The following is a 16,037-nucleotide window of genomic DNA, read 5'->3' as shown; positions in this document are numbered from 1 at the left end:
TTGAAGGTTGTCTGCTGAATGAAAGTGGGTGGCTCTCAGGACAGAAAGGTCTCGTGTCAGTGATAGTGCAGCCTGCGTTGTGATCATATACTGTAGAAATAAGGAGCCGTGTGCGTCCTAAATAAGCACAACACTGTATCAAAAATACAACATGTAAATAGCCAAAACCCAGATTTAACTACATGTTGTTGATAGTAAGTGTTCAGGGCAAAGAAATGAGTTGTGACCTGGAGACGAGAGCGGAGCATCCACCGCGGTGGCGCACGTCACGTGACCATCTTGTCTGCTGCTGGCCGAGCGAAGCGTGTTAGCAGGTAATAAAAACACAAATTTCCGTATGTTTTTCAACTTTACTTTGTGTATTTCGGCACCTTTAAACCAAACATATAATTGTGGTTTCGTCGAAACAGTTGGGCGCTTGCTTTTTTGTTTCGGTTGGACGGGGTTGTGAAGGATGTCTTTCGCAATTTTTCTGTTGTCTTGTTTCCCGGCGAGCAATGTCGGGATGGGATTGTGCTCTGCTGCAAGGCCTTTTCTTCAGATTTGAGACACCTTTGTTGTTAGTCGGTTAGCCTGTAATTTATACGTTGAAGATACGTCTGGTGCCTCTGCCACTACCGATAGACGACAATGTGGACCTTCAAATACATATAAGAATTTAACGAGCCAGTTTCACGGCCGCTGGCTATGAACTTGGACCAGATTTAGATAGCATCGCTAGCTAGCTGCATTCCCACCGCATCGTTTGTTCACTATCGACGCTTTAGTAGCAGCATTAGCATGTTATAGCTAACTTCAGTTCATGCTAGCGAGGACAAAGGGGACCGTAGTACCAACAGCACAAAGTCGGTCAGTGTTGAGTCAAAAACGACGGTTCATGACTCTGTTTATTCTATTTTTAAAGACTGACATGGACCTTAAGCTGTGACCGAACAGTCACATATTACACACTTAAGAAATAAGTAACATAGCACTAACGGGCTAACGTTAGCATTGACTCAAAACAACGCTCCGCTTTCTTTACTACTAACATAATCTGTGGCTAATTATCAGTTATTAGTTGTCAGTATATATAAACGCTTAGATGCTTTTAGCTTTAATGATGTTTTATCCGTAATGTATTTATGCACAAATAAATTTGATAGCAATTGAGATGTGCAGACGGATTTGTTTTGTTATTGTTTATATCTTAGACTGTCGATACCAGTAATTGCGATGATGTGCTAGAATTTTATTGATTGAGTGTAATTGACGGCTGCTATTGTAGATTATCAGTTACAGAGAGAAATTTTGACTTTTTTCCAGTGAAATTGCATTTAATGCTTGTTCGTCCTTGTACATGAGATTTGTTCAGTCCGGTAACCAATGGCAGCTCTGTATTTGCCAGCGTCACTCAGACACAGTAAGCTGGATTGCTATTGTTCTCTGACATAACAAATGGATCAGTGTGGATGTCTGAGGTTATTCTAGTGATGGACACTTTATTCAAACTTTGCCATTTGATTTGTCATACCAAGTGCTGAGCAATCATATTTTCCATACATTTTCAGGTGCCCACTGTGTGTATGTGGCAGCTTTTTTAGAAGTGTTTAATATTTGCCATTAAAAGCATTGGTGGCTTTGAGTTGGGTGCTTAAAACTATCTAGCAACAAGAGGGGATGTAGGGTCAGGGTGTGTAGTGTTTGTTCTTCTTCACACACACTGTGGTCTGTGCTGTTTGTAAGGGGACACTGGGTCGTTCTCCCTCCTTGACCCAGATTTGCGGCAAAGCTGTTGCGTCACCAGGCCAACTGTGTGTCTTACAGCCTCCATAAGAGCAGTATTCATGATTGTGCAATAAGGCTTAGTCCTGCTCACAACACATACTTCTGGTATTAAACGCTTCTGTGAACTCACACAAGGGAAAGTAGTGTGTCTTAGCGTTGTTGCTGCAGTGATAATTTACACTTATGTTAGTTGATTTTACTTATCCTTTCATCTTTTTGTTCCCCTTTGCAGATTTTTCTATTTTGTACATACAGAGTTTTGTATATACTGTATATGATGAGCTCGCTGGGCGGCGACAAGGCCCGGGGCCCTCGGGAAAAAGCGCTGCCAGCTGCCACTCACACATCACAACCACAGAAACTGATACAGGTAAGCCACTGCAGCCACATTAACGTGGAAAAACCTTTCTGAAAATGCACTTCTCTGAATCACAGAAATCAACCACAATACAGCAGTCAGTACTGATGAAGGTTTTCTTGTTGTTTATGTTTTTATTGCAGCTAAACAGCACATATATTTTTAATGGTGACAGCTGCAGCTTCACAGTGATTTTAGACTATAATAACTAAGCAAAGAATTTATTCATCCTTTATGCAATGTACACTCTTTGTTCTTTCTTCTTTTTCTGCCTGTTAACCAAGACGTTTCCTAATTGTCCTATTGTCTCTGCGTTGCAGGCTACTGCTGAACAGATCCGGCTTGCCCAGATGATCTATGACAAGAGTGATGCCGACTTTGAGGACAAAGTTAACCAGGTAAAGAAAACTTTGGGCATTTACAAGGTTAATCTCTAAGTATTAGCCCGAGTTAGAGCAGCTTTTCTTCTTCTTTCATGACTTCAGCACTCTACTTTGTGCATCTTGTCATTTTGCATATGCTTTGTTAACAGGCAGATCAGTCTAATATGTATGTGTGTTGCTTCCCACAGCTGATGGAGGTGACAGGGAAGAACCAAGATGAGTGCATGGTTGCGCTTCATGACTGCAATGAGGATGTTAGCAGAGCCATCAATTTCCTCCTGGAAAGCACCTCGGACATGGTAAATGACCTCTCACTTAGTCTCACGTGACAATTGAAGCTTATCATTTACTTTCACACTTGCAGATTTGCTCTCTCAGATATTCTAAATAGCTTTCATTTGCTTGAAACACATTGAATATGCAGCAGCCCTGGAAAATGACAACCTTAACTGAGATGTGTGATTTTCATTTGGAAACATTTAAGAATAAGAAAAGCTTAAACTGAAACAGATTTTAGACCCTCATTTACAATTAAGTGTTTGACCAAAAAGATCTTGTTTAATGCCAGTGACGAATTTACAGACAAACACTGGGCAGAAAATTTTGTGGCTTGTCACATCTTTAATTCCTTTATATTTTAATGACAGCAATAGGTGAGTTGTATGATTGTTACTGTACACTTTTGAATGCCTTACTAGCCAGCGTTTTTGATTAAATCTTTTGCCGGACTGGGTATGAGTTTCCAGATTGCGTTTGATATCTCAATGACTGTTCTTTTAGTTAAGCTGCACCCGTCAGGTGGTGCATTTCTAAGTATGCACAGTTTATGGAGTGAAAGCCGCCTACCCAATACACTCTCTTGGTTTCATTTGTAAAATGGTGAAGAACAGTTGCAGAGAAATACGAGCCATGGTGTGGCTTGTAAAGACAACTGTACTGATTAAAATAGTGTCATCTCTGTTCTGTCAGATATATGTTAGATAAATAACTGAAAAGCAGCTTAAGTCTAAAGCTTGGCTTGTGTAGACCGCCTGTCTGGCTAGGAGAAAAAGTGTACGTTCAAATATTTTATGTTTATGTAAAATTAAGTCAAGAAAAAATTTAATAATCTAGCACATACCTCAGTTGTTCTTTGCCTTAGGGATTGCTGAGTCTTAATATCACCAGTGACTTTTGGGCTAAAATGAAGGCATAGTATTGTGCACCATTTTTCAGTTTTGTGTGTAGATAGTGGTGTCAAACAGGCTATCAGATGTCTAGCAAACACATGGGGGTTCCTCCTCTTTTGTGTTGTGAGTTCAAATGAGTGTCCGAGCATTTCTGAAGCATACTAGCCTGCACAGATGGTAAGGGGAGGCTGTAGGGCAGGGCAGTCAGCCAGACAGCTACCCATGTTGTTGTTTTTGTTTCATGGAAGTCCAAAAATAGGAAATAGCTGGTTTTCTCCTTTACATGAGTGACTCTACTGTTATGGTAAATATCACAACCCTCTGATTACATCTGCTTCTGCTGTACTTTTTCTCAATTTCAACTGTCATAAGCTATAAGAATCTGTCCTAAATTAATTTTCTTATGTTGTAAGAGTAGGCATAGCATAAAAGAAGAGTGGCATATTAAATAACACACTAATTAAAGTATAGTTTGATAATAGTTTTAATTAGTATATTATTTTAAAAGTAAATGCGAGTTATTAAATTTCAAGTGTCTTGCAACAACAAGCCCCAATTTTGATATTTGTTTTTCTTACATAATACAGCTGCATAGTGTAAACGTCACTACATAGTTTGGTCAAAAATAGCTGGCGTAACTCTTCCTCTGTAACTGCTTCCAGGAATGTTTATATGGTGTGCTTTTATATTTTGAGTACTACATAAGTTAATTTGTGGTTACCATCCAAATGCAAAGCACCTGGGGCTCCTTCTATATGATACAAGTTGAAATGTTGAAGAAGTGGAGGCAAATATGTACTATTTAGAATCAAAGCTGCTCTACCTGTATGCATTGTGTCTATTGATACCTTCTTTTCCTACGGTTATGTTATTAACAAATGTTAGTCCTGCACATTGTTTAATTTTGTTGTTGCATGTTCCAATATATTTTTTCTGTGTTTAATTTTTTCCTTCTCTATGGTCTCATTTATTTTCTGCATTTAGACTTCATGGGAAACGGTGGGAAAGAAGAAGCCCTTGGTGAAGGAAGGTCCATCAGAAAGCAAGGAGAACAAGGAGAATAGGGAGAAGAAAGGAGAGAGAGAGGCTAGCAAGGGCCGTGCTGCTGCCAACCGCAAAGGCAAAGGGGCCAGTCGGAGCCGACAGGGTAAGTAGTCTAAACACTACTTTAATTTAAATCTAGTTCAGACTCTGCTGTTTGTTCTCTACTGTCTCAGTATCTTGTTTGATGACATCATTGTGTTACAAATGCAGCACGTCCAGAGGAGAATGGTGTGGAGGTGACACCAGTGGACAGAGGCTCGGATCGAGGTCGAAGGGGCAAAGGTGGCAGAGGTGAGCAGATGCATAGTAAAACACTGTCAGTATATCAAACACTCAAGTACATTTTATTGACTTTGTGTAAATGTTATGCAGGATCTGGAGTTCGAGGTCGAGGCCGAGCACCAACAGGGAGCAGGTTCTCAGCCCAAGGCATGGGGTAAGGTGACAGCACACACCCACATTCATAGACGCTTTCAAAAAAATGTTGCAATGAATTATTTATTCTGGCCAGGAAAAGAAAAATATGATTTTGTTTGTTTTTGATTTGATTTCTTAAGTTGAGTTTGGATTTTAGTCTCATAACTAGCGCTGAACCCGAATATCCGAATATCTGGTCGTGATGGTGGTATCTGAATGTTTATTTTGAGATCCGAATATTTGGATTCTCCCCCCCTAGACATTGCGAATCGAACTGAATCTTCAGATATTCGTCATTAATCGGGAGCCTACAAACTGCTATTCAGGCCAGCCCTACTCATAAGTAATTTACAGTGTGCTTCCATAGCCTTTCTCTATATCTGTTTCCAGTCAAAAAATGAGTCTTTGTGTGTAGTTTCCAGTCTTATTCGAAATCAACCAAATCATAAAACTTCTACACAATCCCCAAAAGTCCAAAAGCCAAGCAGCCTTGTTCATCCTAAAGATGTGTCATATTTCCCGTTGCAATTTCTGTCTTGATTTTAAGGGTCACTGACAATTCGGCTCATTTGTGGCTGCAAGACTTTTGGATAAAATGATAAAGATCAGTAAAATGAGATCAATGGCAGTTAAGGAAGCTTGTGGCAAGAAGACTGAACTGTCTGATTTCCCCCAGTTCCAGCTTCCCCTCGCCTTGCAAGGTATTTCTGTGTAGCTTAGTGTCCTCTACTTGATTTGTCATCAGGACGTTCAATCCTGCGGACTACACCTCAGAGGCTGGAACAGGCACCACGCAAACAGAGGTTTGGGATACGGTGAACAACAGCACAGATGGGACAGGTGAGACTTCGAGCAGACGTTTTGCTCATGAATTGTATTTGTGTCTGCGTGTGCACGAAGCAGACAGCCCTGGACACACCTGTGTGACTTTTTTATGCAAATGTACATAAGCTCCCTGCATCCTGCACGTTGTTTACCCACTGGCTGCACCTGCATTGCACTGATACTGTTCTCATAAAGATGACATGTGCGTGAATAGTGATTCACAGAGTCTTAATTCTGACGTTATTAGATTTTAGTGTCGCATTTGACACTGGATCCTGAACTACTCCTAGACAGACTCTGTCTAGGACAATCACCAAATTACTATGGTGGTATAGACTTCCTTTGTCATTATTTTGAGGAAGTAAACAATTAAATGCGAAAAAAAATACTTCCTTTAACTAAATGAAGACAATACTGAAATGATTATGTTTGTTAATTAAAAAAAGAAGGCTGGTACTCAGTGCTTTTCCTTGAGTCCAAGGAAATAAAAACTAACAGCCAGGTCAATAATTTTGAGGTAATCATTGATGAGGGTCTAAATTTCAGTGATTACATCAAAACTGCAACTAAATCCTCGATCTGATAAACTTTGCATCCAGGCAGGATTTAGAAAAATATTTTATTACCTGAAAAGTGAACTGTAATGCACTCCTAACTGGCCTCCCCAATAAGGCCATTAGACATTTGCTACTGATTAAAGAAGCTTCTAGACTGCTGACAAACATCAAGAGGAGAGACCACATTACTCTGATTCGTAGGTCTAAAGCTCTGGCTTCCACTTCAATATAGAAAAGAATTTACGGCCATAATTATTGTCTATAAGTCTCTTAATGGTCTGGGACCAAAAAAAATACCAGTGATATGTTTCCTGAGGACAAGCCTACAAAGTCTCTAAGATCTGCAGGGACAGGTCTGTTAGTGTTGCACTGATCAGACACTGTGAAATGGCATTTAGTTATTTTGCTACCCACTGCTGTAACCAGCTCCTTTTGGAACTCAGATTTGCATCAAATAGAGACATTTTTAAGAGTATGCTAAAGACAGCTTTTTTTTATCCGCTGCTTTTAAGTAAACTTGTCTGCACTTTCACTTAATTTAAATTTATTTCTTGCCTATATGATTGGATACTTTATCTCTTACAAGCTTTTATTTGTCTCATCTCTTGTCATTTTTAGCTCTTTTAAACTGTCAGTTTTAATTATTCTCTAAATTTATGTGTGCTTAATCCAGACTAAATGTTTTTGAATGTTAATTTAATGAATTTTTTATTGTATGTTTTTTTTTTTTTTGCTTGTAAACCATTTTGTATAACCTCTGTATTTGATAAGATGCTTTATAGACTTGCTTGCTTGCAGTTGAACTTTGTCACTCATCACTGGTTGTCCTTTAGTTGCCTGGAGGAATACTTTGGAAGACTGGGCAGCTGAGGACTGGAGTGAAGATGTTAGTGTGAGTTGACGCAAAGGATAACACATTGCAACAAAGGTCTTTTAGTCAAAACTCTTGTCTTTTGGTGTAACAATTCTGTCTCTGCTGTGTTTCTGCAGCTATCTGAGACCAAAGTGTTCACTTCCTCATGTGCACCTGCTGCTGAAAACCACATCACACCTGGGCAAAGGTAGGTAGCGGTCTCTCTCAGTAAATAAAACGTGTCTTTATCTTTTTATGACATTTCTTTGCATATTGTAAATTTTTTACAGATTCAGTGTCATAGAGGATGTGATTGTGCCTTTCCACAACACAAGACTGTAGCAGTTTTTAGCTTGGTGTTCTGGAAACATTTTCTAATTGACTTTACCAACTGTTTCTGTGTTAGTCTGGACCTCGCCTCTCTGCTGCAGAAACCTGTGGTTGGAGGAAGAGAGCCACCGTCCTCCTCCTCAACTCAGAGCCTGGTCTTCACCAACTCCCACCATCACCAGCAGCCGCCACCCAGCCGCAACGCCACCAGTAGCACAAGCTACGCACATGCTGCTTTGGTAAAGACACACTATGTTGGTTTGCATGCTCCCTCATCCCCTATGCAGAAAGAAAGATCGCTGATTCTACTCTCTCCTCCTCTGTGACAGTCATCAGTTCTGGGAGCTGGTTTTGGGGACTTGGGCCAGGCCAAGAGGACTCAGCCCAGCGCTGGAGCTCAGATCCTGGAACAGCTGAAAGGTCCTGGCTTGGGTCCACTGCCCTCATCCCAGGCTGCACCTCCTGTAAGCACCCAAGGAAGCAACACCTCCATTGGTCGACTTCCAGGCCTGGGAGCACCTGTACCCCCACCCTCTTCCTCGAGCTGGGATATGAAGGTTTCAGAATCCAACACCACCTCGTTGTCCTCACAGTTCAGTCGTAAGTGTTCACATAGACAAGTACAAGTGTTTTTGTTATGTGTTCATGTAGGTATGTGTGTGTATATATACCGATTTTAAATCATTGCCCTGTGTCTTTGTCTTGTTCTGTGTCTGCAGGTGAGTTTGGTCTGCAGCCAGAGCCTTCTCTTGTGCTGAGCCAGCTGGTTCAGAGGCACACAGGCCCCTCCTTGCCTCTGGCACGTCAGCCCAGTCCTTCATCGCAACAGCAAGCACCTCCTGCTTCAGCCTCGGCTGCCCCCCATCACACCAGCACGCCAGCACAGGCAGGTCCGGTGATGGCTGCTGCTGGTGCTAAACCTCCTGCCCCTAGTGCAGGGCTGGACCCTCAGGGCAGCAGTACACCACAGCAACAACGGGCACAGCTCAAAGGCCAGAAACGAAGGATACCTCCCACATCAAAGGTAGTGAAGGGCTTGTGATGTGCTGAAGTTATTTTACTATTATATGTTTGTACAAGTTATCATTTTCCTGTGTATTAAAACACGCACGAGTTCAGTGATTTTTTTTTTTTTTTTTTTGTTTCTGTAAATGACTGAAAATCATCGGTACAAACTTGATATCCTTGGGCAGAAACTGGACTCTTTCTCCTCCTTTCTGACAGATCCCCTCCTCAGCAGTCGAGATGCCAGGCTCGGCTGACGTCCCTGGGCTAAACCTCCAGTTTGGAGCTCTAGACTTTGGCTCGGAATCTGCATTGCCGGAGTTTGGAGTTGTGGACAATTGTGTGAGTGCGGCCTCCAGGGAGTCCACACCGGCCCCTACCACAGCGCCAGCTGCACCAGGACCAGGAGCACAGAGCCAAACAAGCTTGTACTCCAAACCACTCAGGTACTGTCACTGTTGATGAGGAGTTACAACTTAGTACAATAATGCATTCAAGGAATTAAATTGCAAAACACTGTGTAGATCATATATAACAGACGCATTCCATAAAAGACAACAAATTATAACAGACTGCTTAGAATAGAAAATGGCTCAAATACAAGATTAAATCAATAAATGCATCTCTTTGTAGATGTCTTTCAAATAAAAACCGACAATGAGTGATCAATAACATTTTTAGTACACCAAAAACATTATTTCTTTAACAGAAATCATTATTTCTTAAAATGCCTTGACATTATTCTAATTTAATCAAAACCTTTGATTTTGTGTGTTGTTCTTTTTCTTCTTATGCCTTGCAGTGATTCACTGGGCAGCTCTCTCTCCGTCACTCTGCCTTTGCCCCTTTCCTCATCAGAGCCAGTATATCACTCCTCAGCAGTGGCGTTGCCCAGTCTCACTCCCTCATCATTAGGGACTGTCAGCTCCACCAATCCTCCCTCCTCTTCTTCAGCAACCTCAACCACCTCCTCTGTGCCCTCCTCCTCTCCCTTCTCAACAGTAGGAGGAACTTATGATGGGACCATGCCCCCTCACACACGACTGGCCTTTTCCCAGAACAAAGAAGCCACTGGGCCAGTTATGGTGAGTAGAAATACTTTACAAAAATAAAGTTGATCTAAATTCAGTTACAATCATGGGGCCAACATAATTAGTTTGCTGCAATGTAGATATGTAGAATGTAGATTTTGGCAAGTTATATAAACAATGTGACACAAATGGGTCACATTAGGTCATCAGTTCACCCCCACATTGGAAAATCAAAGGGATGGATGTCCCTTATGGGAGCACCCTTAGCCCATTATCAAACATGATAATCAAATCCTGTTTAGATTTGATTATCATGTTTGTGCCACAAAGTAATGTGAAGCCTGTCCTTAATTCAACAGTACACTTGTTCATGCTGTGTTGTTTGTAGATACGGTTCCTGTCTGTTTTCAATGAATGCAAACATACCTGTTTATTTTTATTTTTTTGTTCTCACCAGAATGGTCTGAGTGGTGTGAGGACCTCTGCTGCACTGGACAGTAAGTCTCCTATGGCAAATTTATTTTTCAATGCATAATTAACATTGAAAATAACAGCCATCTTCCATGTGCTAATCACCTTCAAGTCAGTTAAAAATATATCACTCGTTGTTTTCAGCTTCATCGGCTTCTTCCACACCGAAGCCAGATTCGCCGTCTATGAACATCAGCACCAATGGTGCTTCAGCACCCTCATCCCACTTACCCTCCACCTTACCTGCACACAGCTCCACCACACTCTCCAACCTGGCACAGGACTTGCCCTCAGCGAGCCAACTCAACTCTCTCAACAGGTGATAGCACCCGCTTTCTTAGTATATCTTAAAGGGGAACTTCGGTGTTTTGGCGCGAGCTATCGCGCGATTTCGGAACAAGATTTGCTTTCTAGGGTCCTGAGATTTGGATACAGACCACAACAAAGAGCGTTCGCCAAGTAATGTGGAGGTTTTCGTTCACTTCTCATCTCTAGTATGTTGTGGGACACTCATTGAGACTATCCGAGCCGGTCAGTGTGGGGAAAAAAGCACGTTAGGGCGGACTTTGACGCGGGGGGGCAAGTTGCCCCATACTTTTCGCTAGCCGAGCTGCTAGCTGAGCTGCTAAGCTGCCTGCCTGGCTAAATACTGGAGCTATGTCGAAAATTCATTTCTCCATCATTCACATGTATGAAATGACAAATGAAAACAGACCCCAGGTTGAAAAAAACTGAAGTTCTCCTTTAACTTTGAAACTTGGTGTTCCCATATATGATAAAACCTGTCTATCATGTATTCTTAAGAAAATGTAGACAAGCCGATGCCTATTTCTGTTCAACTTCTATTACTTATGAATGTGTAGCATTTTATCTTCTTCTCTGTAATTAGTTGTCTTTTGAAGCATTTGAAAGAAAGCATTGGGGTTATGCAAACTGAAATACTCTAAACCTGTGATGTGTCCTTGTGCACTTGATCATGATCACGCTGTCCTTTGTGCCTTCATTTTACAGCCACGTCAGCAGTCATTCCTCGGTTTCAGCTCTGGGCTCCAGCTCTCTCACAGTAAGTACCTCTTTGCTCTGATTCCACCATAATGGCTGACATTTTCTATGTAAGTACTTGGCCTTTGCAAAAATGTTTGTACAAGCAAACAGGTGAATGTATTATGTGCCATAATGAAACCCAAAGCAGCCTAGTTCAGCGCTATTACCATTCCATTACACAGCACACTGTTTAGACAGGATACTGAATCTCAGCTAAAATCAAAGCCAAGGCCTAAAACATCTACTCTTGATTCACAGCAGCAAGCTGGATGCCTTATCGCAATAAAACAGTTCACTTGAAGAGTAACATTTGATACGCGTTGAAAGAGAGAACCAGATGAATCACAAAGATATTAACAACTTCTTGAATTCCAGTTCTTCCAGTGGAGGAAGACTTTTCTCTGCTACTGTTTTATGATGAGTATAAGTAACATTACTATAGCATGCTGATGCACAAAGGTGATAATAAATATATGTAATTAAAACATTAATGTCATGAAAATAGGGTGGCATTGCCAGGTTATGAACCCCTGCCGCCTGGGTGTCCACAGTTTAGACCCATTACACAGACGGCATACATTAACAGCTGAATGCTGGGAGATGCATTGACCAGACCAACTCGAATGAATCCACTTGTTTCTGTCTTTTCAGTACACCAGTGTTGACAGCAGCAACGTGAGCTCTCTTGCTCCATCCTCTGGCTCTTACACATCGTCGCAGCCCACAGCCTCAGCACTCCACTCAACCCACAACAGCAGCAACAGTAGCAGCAGTATCAGCCACCTGGCCAACATGCCCAGCATGGGCAACAACATGAGCAGCACAGTCGGCGGTATTGTTGGCACAAGCGGACTTCACTCTGCTGCCACCAGCACAACGCTGGGACTTGGCTCCAATGGAGCTACTGCCACGTCCAACCTCTCTGCACCAAGGACCACACCCCTGCTCTCCTCCTCCACTGGTATACACACACACACCTCAAACACTGGCAACATGATGGGTTGTTTCTCACCCTATACCTAAGCCAAATAGTTAGAATTAAATACAGGTACAGTATATAAAAGTAATAGTTCGTTTGTCGATCTTTGACAGGTAAAGCTCCCCCTAACCTGTCCCAGGGAGTGCCTCCTCTGCTGCCCAACCAGTACATTATGGGCCCTGGGGGACTGCTGCCTGCTTACCCAGTAAGGAGGCCATGACTGTACATTTGAATGAATGATGTGAACTGAATTTGTTGTTTAAGTTACACTAACGTTGACATTGATAGTAATTAGATCATTTATGGTCAACCTGCTCACATGGGCTACAGACTGCCACCAAAATAGTTACGTATGCAAGTGTGCGAGTTAAAGCTTTTCGTGATGCAACCTCACGATGACCATAAAGCTGTTTTGGTGCACTTCTAGTCAGAACAGGTAGCTACTGTATTGGCCATAGTGATGGAAAGTAGAGCATTCTTCCTCATTTGTCTCTCCTTGATGTAGTCTATTTAGCTGTTGTGTGTTCCAAAGATACAGCCAACTCTGGTTGATTTATTAAAATAAATAAATAAATAGAGAGAGAGGAAGAGGCTGGTAGAGAAAGCATTTTCTCTACCAGATAGGCAAAACTGATGTGCATGCAGGTTGTAGAGGGATACTGACTGAGCAATTGAAGAAGAAAAAGCATTACATTCAATCACAATGGACAGTAGTAGGGCTGCAAAATTAAATGAATATTAATCATAAAATGGATTTTGGCTTTCGAGTATTAAATGAATAGAATCTACTGCAGAATTGAGATTTAAAATGTACTCCGCTTGTTGAAAACTTTGATGTAGACAATGACCAATGTAGATAAAGTCACTTAGTTTAACCTTGGGAAATGCAGACATTAAAACATGTTATTTCACTCTTCCCCAATGAATTTTTGGTCACACTGCTGTTGGTGCAAATTGTAGCGTCTATGAATAAGTGTTGAGCAAGAGAATAATATGGCCTGACCAGTTTATAGGAGGAAACAACCTCTGGGAAAAGACCAGTGACAGTAATAATATATTTTGTAAATGTGAAGTCAAAGCCAATTGTTACATCAATACAAAACTAGGTTACACAAATTAAGACAGCTATTTGTGATCATGTCAGGTTGATAAATACCATGTTGTACCAAAACAGTTTGGTATAACCATATTATGTGCTAGTACAAACAGTAACTGACCCTACTTGCTCTCTGTCTCGCAGCAGATCTATGGCTATGAGGACCTCCATATGCTCCAGTCCAGACTGCCAATGGTGAGCCACATTGTCACACTCTTTGGACAGCTCTGCACTTACAATCACTGTAGTCCTTCCCGTAGTATTCAACTTTTTAGGTTGTCTGGTCGTCGTGGATGGTCTTCTGATCCTCTCCTGTTCCTTTAGCCCTCTTTGCAGGACTACTATGGGATCACATTCCCCGGCCCCACAGCGACTCTCTCTGGCAGAGACGGGAGCCTAGCCAACAACCCCTACTCAGGTACAGCACCTTATGCCTCTGCTGGCCATGCCTAAACTCCTACAATCCAGTGCCTGTTCTCACATTACACCTCCTGTTTGTCAGGTGAAGTCACAAAGTTTGGCAGGAACGACTCCACCTCCCCTGCACCCCCCACAAGCCTGGCGGCACCACAGCCTCCTCAGGCCCAGAGCCAAGGACAGAACCAGGCCCAGCCTCAGCCTCCTCAGGCCCAGCCTCAGCCCCAGGGCCAGCCACAGCACCACAGCAGTCAGCAGGCCTTTCTGCCGCCAGGCTACAGCTACACAGGCCTGCCTTACTACCCTGGAGTGCCCGGCGCCGTTCCCAGTGCTGCTGCCTTCCAGTATGGCCCCACCATGTTTGTCCCTCCCGGAGGCCCCGGACCAGCTTCGGCCAAGCAGCACAGCATGGGCCTCAGCCTAGGAAATCCCTCGGCCAGCCCCTTCCAGCAGCAGACACAGCAGCAGCCTAGTGGTTACGGCCAGCACACCTTCAGCTCAGGTTTGTAGCAAATACTATTTACGCCTGTCATCTTAGATTACAAAAATATGTTTGTAGTTTGGGAACCTCTTGCACAGGAAATGTCTTGCCAGGTAAGTAGTGCTAGCTGTTTGACCTCTGGAGGCTGATGTTTGACTTTGCAGGGTATGAAGAGCTGACAGCAGGGCCAGCAGGAGTGGAATACAGTAAAGGGTACAACTCCTCCTCACAGGCACAAGCCAAATCTGCTACTGGGCCTGGTAAAGGTAAGAAATAAAAAGACTGTTTCTAAAATCCTCTTTTGGATTTCAGGCTGTTGAATTGTAAAGTGTAAATGTTGCTGTCATCCTGCCAGGTGTCTCAGTGACATCCAGTAACTCCGGTGTGCCAGACATCAGTGGAAGTGTTTACAATAAGACCCAGGTGAGGCTCACGCACGAAACATGTTGTTGCTTTGCTATACGGTCAGTATTTACACTAATAAATATTTTCTCCTGTGTCTGCAGTCTTTTGATAAGCAGGGTTTCCATGCGGGAACCCCTCCTCCCTTCAGCCTGCCATCAGCGCTGGGGGGTCCAGGGCCTCTGAACCCTGGAGCAGCTCCTGGAGGCTATGCACCTGCCCCATTCCTCCACATCTTGCCTCACCAGCAACCACACTCACAGCTGCTGCACCACCATCTAGCTCAGGATGGACAGGTAATGCACTTACAGATGCTCTTCATCAGTCCCCTGGGTTTTGTCTTAAATATTGTAAAACTTCATACCTTCAAGGACTGATTTGTCTGTCGATCTAACTGTGTTTTGCAAACATTCGCCTGTTTGTCGTTCACTATTCAGGGTGGTCCGAGCCAGCGTGGCCAGTCCAGCAGCCTGCAGCAGAAGAGCCAAGTCAACAAGTCGAGCTATGGCAGCTCCCCCTACTGGGCCAACTGAGATGGCTACATCTACCCAGTGTGTGTGTGTGTGTGCATGGACAGACACCAACACACAGCACCGCAACAGCGTATCTGACTGACGAAATCTTAGAGGGACAAACCATTTTACCACACAAGCTAAAACACACACTACCACCCTTCTCCCCTTTGCTCTGTATATCCCCTTTTCAAATTTATGGCTGTTGTATGTAAAATATATTTATGTATGTATTTATACAGTATATATGTATTGGTAGGACATAAAATGTGGTTTTCTGCATTTTGTTTTTATTTTGAAGGACATTTTATTTCAAAAAATGTGGAAAGATGAGAATGCGAAGTCTTGGAGATGAAGTTGGTGAATATACTTGAACACAAGCATCTTGTGATGTGGATTTTTTTTGTATGCATACATGAACTGAGAATGATGTACATAGATTATACACATCATTTTCACGGCAAAGGCCTTTTTTTATTTTAGAAGAAATACGTTTTTGTAACTCTGGTCTCCCGCATCTGTGAATCCTTATATTGAGGGTGACTTCAGTGGATAGCTTGACTTTTCTTTTTGCCCCGTTTTCCTTCCATCTGTCTCTCATTCCTCAACCTTTACTAGTTGGTTGGTTTGATCAGCCAGGCCTTGGATTTGATGTCATTTTAACATTGGTTTAATCCTTGTTGTCCAAATTAAAAGTTATGAACAGTTTCTATGGATCCAGCATCAGTATTTAAATGTCATTGTTTGCTTTTTATTGGTTCAGATGTTTTCTTCACACCTTGTCTGAAAGGAAAGTATTCTAAGTCTGAATTGTACATACATAATTTTCAAGCCTGGCAGTGCATTATATTTAAGTATCTGTTAAAATACTTCTTCTTTTCCTTTTGGCTTTTCCC

The 16,037-nt window shown here is 42.4% G+C and overlaps 1 protein-coding gene across 1 annotated transcript; it reads left to right on the top strand.

The window, feature by feature from the left end:
* Positions 1-189: 189 nt before the first annotated feature.
* Positions 190-15,849, top strand: ubap2a (ubiquitin associated protein 2a). The gene is made up of 27 exons (XM_022200726.2): positions 190-314; positions 2,000-2,137; positions 2,446-2,523; positions 2,697-2,807; positions 4,662-4,824; positions 4,932-5,012; positions 5,094-5,157; positions 5,884-5,978; positions 7,354-7,412; positions 7,511-7,581; positions 7,780-7,942; positions 8,033-8,303; positions 8,423-8,727; positions 8,928-9,154; positions 9,511-9,793; positions 10,197-10,236; positions 10,355-10,529; positions 11,222-11,273; positions 11,906-12,215; positions 12,347-12,438; positions 13,474-13,524; positions 13,654-13,747; positions 13,832-14,248; positions 14,392-14,493; positions 14,583-14,650; positions 14,734-14,925; positions 15,067-15,849. Exons 2-27 carry the CDS (start codon positions 2,042-2,044, stop codon positions 15,160-15,162), a joined length of 3,756 nt encoding a protein of 1,251 aa, XP_022056418.1. The 5' UTR covers positions 190-314; positions 2,000-2,041; the 3' UTR covers positions 15,163-15,849.
* Positions 15,850-16,037: the final 188 nt, after the last annotated feature.

Source organism: Acanthochromis polyacanthus, chromosome 5 (assembly GCF_021347895.1).
Source record: "Acanthochromis polyacanthus isolate Apoly-LR-REF ecotype Palm Island chromosome 5, KAUST_Apoly_ChrSc, whole genome shotgun sequence".
NCBI classification, from domain to species: Eukaryota; Metazoa; Chordata; class Actinopteri; family Pomacentridae; genus Acanthochromis; species Acanthochromis polyacanthus.
Note: the sequence above shows the minus strand (reverse complement) of the source record. Positions and strands in the feature narration are given on the sequence as shown.

Bases quoted from the DNA above. Each gene is read 5' to 3' on its own strand.
- ubap2a (XM_022200726.2), top strand. From the start codon at position 2,042: ATGATGAGCTCGCTGGGCGGCGACAAGGCCCGGGGCCCTCGGGAAAAA. The intron at 5,158-5,883 runs GTAAGGTGACAG...ATTTGTCATCAG, and splicing joins TTCTCAGCCCAAGGCATGGG to GACGTTCAATCCTGCGGACT. The intron at 14,926-15,066 runs GTAATGCACTTA...TTCACTATTCAG, and splicing joins ATCTAGCTCAGGATGGACAG to GGTGGTCCGAGCCAGCGTGG.